Here is an 8,911-nt window from a genome sequence, read left to right on the forward strand (position 1 = left end):
CCTTTTTGTGTTCTTTCCATTTCTTTCCATTTCTTTCCCAAACATTCAACTTGTAATTAATTTTCTTCTTCAAAAACTTTTGATTGATTTTACCAATACACTTACATTTATAGAATTTGACATTTCCACTTTAACAATGTGTTGGTTGTGGTTGCCTTTCTTGTTACTCATGAAATGTTTTTCTTAGATAAATAATAAAATGCAAAAATTAAAAATTAAAAATAAAAACAAATATATAAGTATATATGTATATCACTTCTCTAATTAAAACACAAAAAATAAAGAAATGAAGGTCTAAAAATCAAATATTCTACTCATTAAAATTTCCTTTACAAATTCTTAGTAAAAACCATATAAAAGAGTTGTTTAAAAAAAAGTAAACTAACAAAATAAATTAAACCAAATTAAAGTGTTTAATGTAAATAATTAGTTGCAATAGTTTCTAAATAAATAAAAAATTGGTTTCTAAATTTGTTTCTATTATGTTAAATAGTTTCTAAATTGGTATCTTATTAGTTTTAACTACTAATTATTTAGTTTCTAAATTTGGTCTCTAAAACTTTGGTTGCTAATTAGATACCAATTTAGAAACTATTTAACAATAATAAAAACTAATTTAGAAATCAATTTTTTTTAGTTTATAAAATGGTCTCTAATTTAGTTACTATTGCAACTAATTATTTTGGTTTCTAAAACTTGGTTTCTATTTCATGATTTTCTTGTAGTGTGTATAGAGATTAAATTATGTGATTAGAAAGAAAAGTCAAAATTTGAAAGTCAAACAAATTATTATTTTATGCAAAGTTAAGAAACTCGACTTCTTTGAAATAAAAGATATAAATGGATTAAGAGTTTTAATTTTAATAGGTGCATTTATAAAAAAAATTCTCAAATAATAGTATCAAAACACATATTAAATTTATTTGTAAACATTCTATGGATAAATTAATTTGGAGACTTAGGGATTGAAAAACGTAGAATTCAAATTCATAAACACAACATAAACTAAAAATAAAAAATGGAAAATGATGAAAACGTCAATTTTCATATTTAAGAACTAAACAAATTTTCAATTAATTAATAGGACCAAACAATTCCTCAATTAATTAATTAAACCAACTATACTAATCAAATAATAATATCATTCAATGTAATTTGTAATTAATTACAAATCAATATTAAATTGATTTCTAAAACACAAATTGTGATCCCAATGTGAAAAATCAAATTTAGAGAGAAAAAAAATAAAATTCGAAACGTTCAACGATCACTGCAGAACTCATTTGTGCTTGTTTAATCTTAATTATGTAAATTGTTTTTACAAAATTTGTTCTCTGATGAAGAAAAAAAAAACAAAAGTGAATGAAAACAGAAAAGACAATTTTGTAAATTGAGTAAAAGAGATTAATACCATTCCTAAAATTACAAAACTAAAAACTAATAATTTCAATGAAGAGATGAAGAGCACATTTAAAATATATATATATATATATATATATATATATATATATATATAATTTGAAATCTAAAGTAAATATGAAGTTAAATATGTGTTCTAATTAGGTCTATAAATTTAATTATAAAAAGTTTAAGCTAAACCAAAGGAAAACGAATTTGTATGGTTTTTTAATAAAAAATTAGCAAACCATATGAAATGAAAATGTATATTAAATCCAATTTATTACTTTAAAAAATAGTTTCACTATAGTAGTCTCCTCAAGTTTATCTAAAATATAAAAAACTAAACAAGGGTAAAGTAAAAATAAAATAAAAAATATAAATATATTAGACACATTGCTCTACTTAAAAGTGTAATATACGAAATTAAGATAAAAGTTAATATTTGTACTTGAATTCTATTACAATAGTGATATTAAATAATTTGATAAATGATTTATCATTGATATTAAAACAATATATATTAATGAGTTGTTTCTCTTTGCTTTAGATGAAGATTAGTAAAAGTAGTGTCACCTAACGGATAAGAAAGCTATCTTTGTTAAGGTTTTCACAAATTTGACTTTAATTTATCTCCTTTTTATGTTTAAAAACTTCTTTATGTTTGAACTTTATTGTAAAAATTATTTTTATAAGATCTTTAAAGTCTCCATTCAGTTTTATTACTTTGTTTCTGTCTTTTGACTCTTGTTCTATGCTTTAATTTCAAGTTCATTAAAGATGAAAAGATGATTAAGTTTACGTATGCAAAGTTTAATTTTCTTCTATTTTCAAAATTGATGAAACATTTATCCAATACACAGTTTTACTAAATATTCTGATATTATTATTAGTTTAATGTTCATTTGAATATTATTCAATTATGAATAATTGTAGGTATGAATTTTAAAATAATTAATAATATCTTTCGACATGATATATTTATTGTTAAGTAAACATATTTACCATACATAATTAAAAGAAGAAAAACTTATCATACATAAGTCACGAAATAAAAATCAATTTTAGAAAAAAATAATAATTAGTTGTAATAGTTAGAGACTATTTTAGGGACTAAATAAATTTTTAATTTCTAAATTAGTTTATATTATTGATAAATGATTTTTAAATTGGTATCTAATTAGAAATTAATGTTTTTGTTACCAAATTTAGAATATAAATAATTGGTAGTTAAAACATTGGTTGCTAATTAGATACTAATTTAAAAACCATTTAACAATAATAGAAACTAATCTATAAACTATTTTTTTTTTAATTTTTAAAATAGTTTCTAATTTAGTTACTATTGTAACTAATTATTTTGGTATCTAAAAATTGATTTATATTTGATGATTTTTTGTTATAGTGAGTTTTTGTTAAAAAACAGTTTAAAACTATTTTATTTGGATAAAATTATTCTATATTATTCGTAAATATTTTTTTTTCTTGTTTTAATGAAGATTCAATATGAGATAATCCTAATAAATTTATGAATTGATTTTGTAATATTAAATTATATTTAAAATTTAACTTTTAATATAATATCAAAGTTGATAATGAGTGTAGAATATTATTTTATAAACCCATTTTTTAAAGTTGACTTTTTCAGTTCTTAATACTAACTATGATTATTACTATTGAACAAGTCAAATTATTAATATTAAAAAATTATAATTGGTGAAAAACTTTTGAAATATACTTCAAAAGTGAAAACAGCAGTCTCTAACAAAGTTCACAATTTGAATAAAATAACGTATTGTTTATAAAATATACATTTTGGATGAAAGAATTAATGTACTAAAATGTTTTAAATATTAATATATGGAGTTGAGAGACTTACGAAATTAAGTTAAATACTTATTTTAATTGAATATTAGTTTTTGTGTAAAGTATTAGTTCTTTGATAGTATTGTAAAAACACACATAAACAACTTTGTGAATACAGTGCATGATCAAATATAATTGTAAAAACAGTGATAATATTTTCACATTTCAAACGGTAAATACATCCACTTAATAATCAAATAAATTAATATTTTAATAATATTCATTTTATTTTTTAATTTAAAATATTATATTATTATAAAGATTGTAAATAAATGTTTTTACTAAACAAATTTTTTCTTGTAAAAATAGACTAGACTTTAAGAAAAAGTTGATGCCTCACGTCATAACAGCAATCTTCCACCCTTATTTCTGTGTTTAATTTTCAACCATTCAATGCATAAGACTCTTCTTCTTTTTTACTAAATAAACTAGCCATTAAAAAACTCAAAATAATTTAAATAGTTAACTAATTTATGATTTATTTTTAAATAATATTTTATTCGTATAATAAGTTTTTATCTATTATATTCTTAAATTTTTTTATAAATAACTATAGTCTAACTATATGTTTTTTTTTTTAACGTATGAGTTTTAATATAATTTTTTATATTTTTTAATAATATTTTTTCATGTGATCACATATAATTAATATTATTCGATATGTTTGACCTCGATATGTTTGACCTAACTGAGATTAAAAACATGAAAGTTTTTAAAAGTATAAAGATTTTTTATTTTTCTATTGTTCAAGAAAGAATATATATATATATATATATATATATATATATAATGAAATGAAACAATATATATGAGAGTATATATTATTATTCTACAAAATAAATTACAATCTCCATGCTACATGAGCCTATATACGATACAATGGAACCTTGTATAAAGATGAATCCATCTTCAATTTCATAGGAACCAACCAACTATTTCTAAATGAACCATGTTTTCATCATAGAGATCAATGATAATTCCTATTATCGCAGTTGGATTCTACTGGTTATTGCCTGCAAAAAGGTATGAAAAAATCAGCAAAAAATAAAAAAATTCATAAGAGAAAAATAGAATAAGCACAAGTGGAGCTAAAAAACAGTGACATAAAAGTTACTTACTCCATGAGATCTTTCCAATAAGCATCAGTTACTTCTTCATACATGAAATCTCCCCACATTTCAAAGGTGGTTGAAGTGGAAGAAGGCTCACAAAACTCATTTGGGTTTACCTTGTTTTCCATTTCCTTCCCAGTTGAACATTCTGGTGATGCTGAAACTAGATTTGGAAGAGAATCTAATAATGGTGTTGGAAGAGAATATGAGGCACCAAGTTGTTCATCAACCTTTTCTGATTTCATGTGGTTAGGTAGACCTTGCTGCTGAGAAGGGGCTTCAGAGCTTTGGAAGTTTGGCTGATTCTGAGAAACAAAACCAGTTGAAGTATTGTAAAGGTTTTGGAGCTTGGACTGATCCAATCCCAAAACTTCATTCAGTGATGGTCCAAAGGGATTGAGCAAGTCCATGTTTGAGGAAGGATTGGCCCCAAGGACTTGAAGTATGTTGTGCAGCAATTGGAGTTTGGCTAGTTCTGTGGCATCTGATTGCAGCCTTGCAACATTAATGTCCCAACTGTTTGTGAAAATGTCTGTAGCAGCCAGCAACTGTTGAAGACTGGATAGAAGATCAAGGTGGTCTGATCTTGGACGATGAGTCACTGGATCCAACCCCATTTGTAGAAGCTTTTTCTTTAAATGAGTGTTCCACAAGTTCTTGATTTCATTATCAGTCCTACCTGGAAGATGCCCTGCTATAGCTGACCACCTAATCATGGAAATAATGCACATATATACAATCACTTTTTTTTCATCTATGAAGAAATAAACACAGCATGTTTCATTCTAATGATGCATCAGTTTAAGATTTCCATTTAGTAATGAATGAGATGAGATGAAATGAATAGTAATTTACTTGTTGCCAAGAACAGCATGTAAATTGATGATGAGTTGCTCTTCTTCCTGAGAGAACTTTCCTCTTTTGATGTCAGGCCTCAAATAGTTTGTCCACCTTAGCCTGCAACTTTTGCCACACCTGTTCAATCCTGCAAGCTTTGGAAGTGCTCTCCAACTGCCATGGCCATGTTTGTGAATGTATTCCACCAATATATTATCCTCTTCTGGGGTCCAAGGCCCCTTCTTCAAGCCACTTTCATCACTGGATGGTGCTCTCCCCATAATCACCACCTACTCAAACAAACTGCAGAAAAATGTTGAGAATAAAACAGCACAAGAATTCATTTCCTTGAAAACTAAATGAGAGCAAAAGAATCCAAACCTTGGATGGAGTAATGAAAGACTTACAAGGTAGTCTTGGAAGTTGGATATTCACCAGAGAGAGGTGATTGCTGTATATATATAGAACAGATAGATATATCAAATGCTTTCAAAACTTATTTACTATGCTATGATACAAAATTACAAGTTTGTCCCGCTAAAGGGCATCAAAAGACACTCCTCAGAGTAATATTGCTTCTAATCATAATGCTTAATTTCAAAGGTAGACTGTCATAATTTTCATTTTTTTAATAAAAAGGTTGATGAAATGCCTTTTCTTTTGAAAACTAACCAAAAAGAAAATTATTAAATAAAAATTAATTTTAAAAATCAAAATAATTAATTATTATATTAACTAAATTAAAAATTATTTTATAAATTAAACAAGTCATTGACATTAAAGTAGTTTTTATTACTAATAAAAATATATACTATTTTAGTATCTAAATTATTATTTAACGATTAGCTATTAAAATTTTAGATAAAACTATTTTATATTTTAAATTTAGTTTCTATTAGCCTTGATATTAATTTAAAATTTAAAATATTAGTAGCTAAAAAACTGATAATTAATTTAAATATGATTTTAAATTTATTTTATAAATATTTATTTAATAATATTAATATTTTTTAGTATTTAAAATAATAAATGGATGTTAGTTTCTTCGTCAATCTAACCGAAAAAGGAAAGTTTCGTAATTATATATATTATTATTAACTTTTTAAAAAATGGAGGAAAATAATATGGTATGCATTTATTATTATTCCACCTTGCCTAAGACAAACAGCATTAGCATGCATATTCTTCTTTGCTTTATCTTGTTTCCTTTCTACTTTGTCTTTACCTTAATTACATCGAGGAAGTCAACTCTGAACTTTGACTCCATGACATATTCTTCATATATGCAGAAAACACACGAAATTAAAGCATGAAGTTGAAGGAAGAAAAGTGATGAAATCTATAAGGTTGATACACTTCTCTCGACACATATATCAAACACCAACACTTGTAGGACATGTATTGGTAAAATGTCTAATTCAAAAATATTTGTTGGATTTTTGACAATTTTAATATAATTTTAAAAAAATATTAATTTTTAAAAATTTAAATTTATTGTAAAAGATTTTAGTATGATTATAAAAATAAAAAAGAAATTATTTTGAACCAATTATGAAAAACATTTTTTTACTAAAAAAATAAAATATACTTGTGGACATAAATTTTTATTGTCAATTTATATAATTTATAATTATATAATATATAGACGTGTCGTATTAATATGAATGTAGGATAAAATTGTATGAGGAGAGATGCAGATTTTCAACGTGAGCTTGGCTTGTCCAACAAGAACAAGGCACAGTCTGGCACATACGTATAACAATGGCCACCTTCTCCATGGGAAGCAACAAACTTAAACTACCAACGAGGGTAGGTAGCCACGTGGCAGCGTCTCAGCAACTTTCAACCTCACTTTTCATGTCCCATATTGAAAAGAAACCTTCCTCTGAAAATATCGACCATCTATGAATAACATAACAAAACATGAAAATTAGTTTCTTCGTTTCATCTTGTACGCTAGTTTATTAAATCAAATGCAGTTCTTCCCTCGGACCCCAACAAAGCCCTAACGAATTCACTATTTCGTATCACTACAAACAAGAATAATGTATAAACAAAGCAAAAACATATCTTAAATCGTTAGGATTGTTAAATTTTTTATTTTAAACAAAATCAAACTGTTAGTTGTGGTGTACTTGACTTTTAATAAGATTTTGTATAACTTAGTGAAAAAAGTAATGATATATAGTATATTTAAGTTTATAATTTATCCTCCACCAAAACTTTTGAAATTTTTTCATACTTTCTGCAATTTTATTCTGGATTCGTATTGTGTTGAAAAAAATTCACACAAGTACTTTCATATGTTGTTTGCGCCTAGATAAGGAGGCAGATCAATAAACAAACAAATCACAAAAAGAAGATATGAGGAAGAAAAGACAGGACGTTTTGTTTTCGGAAAACCAGTTTTGTTCATTCTTAATATGAGACTTACTCAGCCTTACTACTTAGGTATTTTGGTCTGAAATTTTTACCAGACATTCGTCATTGTGTCTATTGAGTTTTGACTGAGATTTGAGCCCTACATTCGTCCCACCAGATTTGCAATAAATTTTTTATTCATCACTGCCAGGGCTGAGAGGAGACTTGTTTGTGTGTGAAACTGTTTTATTTTTTTCTCAGGTGAATACTCATCCGTTTTACTTGAAATTTGTTGCGTTTTGTCCCAAATTCAGTCGAGATTCTTACTTGGAGTTTCAGGAAAAAACTATTTCGGGACTTTTCAGAAATTTTGTGCAAACCAAGGCTATTCTATACCGAAACATGCGAAATTTTCCCCTACTTTTTGTAATTTTTTTCTGGGTCAATATTGCGTTGAAAAAATTCACAAATACTTTCATATGTTGTTTGCACCCAGGTAAGGAGGTAGGTCCATAAACAAACAAATCACAAAAAGAAGACACGAGAAAGAAAAGCGATGACGTTTTTGTTTTCGGAAAACCAGTTTTGTTTACTCTAGGTTTGGGACTTACTGCGCCTTATTCCTGGGATATTTTGGTCTGAAATTTTTACCACACATTCGTCATTTTGTCTATTGAGTTTAGGCTGAGATTTGAGCCCCAAATTCGTCCCCCAAGATTTGCAATAAATTTTTTATTCATTACTGTTAGGGCTGATAGGAATGTTCGTTTGTGTGTGAAACTGTTTTATTTTTTTCCCAGGTGAATACTCATCCGTTTGACCTGAAATTTATTGCGTTTTGTCCAAAATTCAGTCGAGATTCTTACTTGGAGTTTCAAGAAAAAACTATTTCGGGAGAATTTTTCAGAAATTTTGTGCAAACTAAGGCTATCCTCTACCGAAATTTGTGAAATTTTGTCATACTTTATGTAATTTTTTTCTGGGTCAGTATTGCGTTGAAACAATTCACCCAAGTACTTTCAAATGTTGTTTGCACCCAGGTAAGAAGGCAGGTTCATAAACAAACAAATCACAAAAAGAAGACACGGAGAAGAAAAGCGAAGACGTTTTTGTTTCCAGAAGACCAGTTTTGTTCACTCTCGGTTTGGGACTTACTGCACCTTACTCCTTGGGTATTTTTGTCTGAAATTTTTACCACACATTCGTCATTTTTTCTATTGAGTTTTGGATGAGATTTGAGCCTCAAATTTGTCCCACAAGATTTGCAAAAAAAATTTTATTCATCACTGTCAGGGGTGAAAGGAAGGTTCGTTTGTGTGCGAAACTGTTTTATTTTT

At 26.5% G+C, this 8,911-nt stretch overlaps 1 protein-coding gene across 3 annotated transcripts; it reads right to left on the reverse strand.

Moving 5' to 3' along the window:
* Positions 1 to 4,074: 4,074 nt before the first annotated feature.
* MYB107 (myb domain protein 107) lies at positions 4,075 to 5,671 on the reverse strand. 3 transcript variants are annotated; one of them, XM_068629289.2, is made up of 4 exons: positions 5,621 to 5,671; positions 5,232 to 5,516; positions 4,383 to 5,084; positions 4,075 to 4,277 (listed from the first exon to the last, which is right to left on the reverse strand). In XM_068629289.2, the coding sequence occupies exons 2-4, from the start codon at positions 5,492 to 5,494 to the stop codon at positions 4,271 to 4,273; spliced, it is 972 nt and encodes a 323-aa protein (XP_068485390.2). In that variant the 5' UTR covers positions 5,495 to 5,516; positions 5,621 to 5,671; the 3' UTR covers positions 4,075 to 4,270. The 3 variants fall into 3 exon arrangements, with proteins under 3 accessions (XP_068485390.2, XP_068485307.2, XP_090154006.1); XM_068629206.2 differs by having other exon boundaries at positions 5,595 to 5,655; XM_090297880.1 differs by lacking the exon at positions 4,075 to 4,277 and having other exon boundaries at positions 4,379 to 5,084; positions 5,595 to 5,655.
* Between the last annotated feature and the right edge of the window lie 3,240 nt (positions 5,672 to 8,911).

This window comes from Phaseolus vulgaris, chromosome 11, assembly GCF_051622355.1.
Source record: "Phaseolus vulgaris cultivar YP4 chromosome 11, ASM5162235v1, whole genome shotgun sequence".
Classification (NCBI taxonomy): domain Eukaryota; kingdom Viridiplantae; phylum Streptophyta; class Magnoliopsida; order Fabales; family Fabaceae; genus Phaseolus; species Phaseolus vulgaris.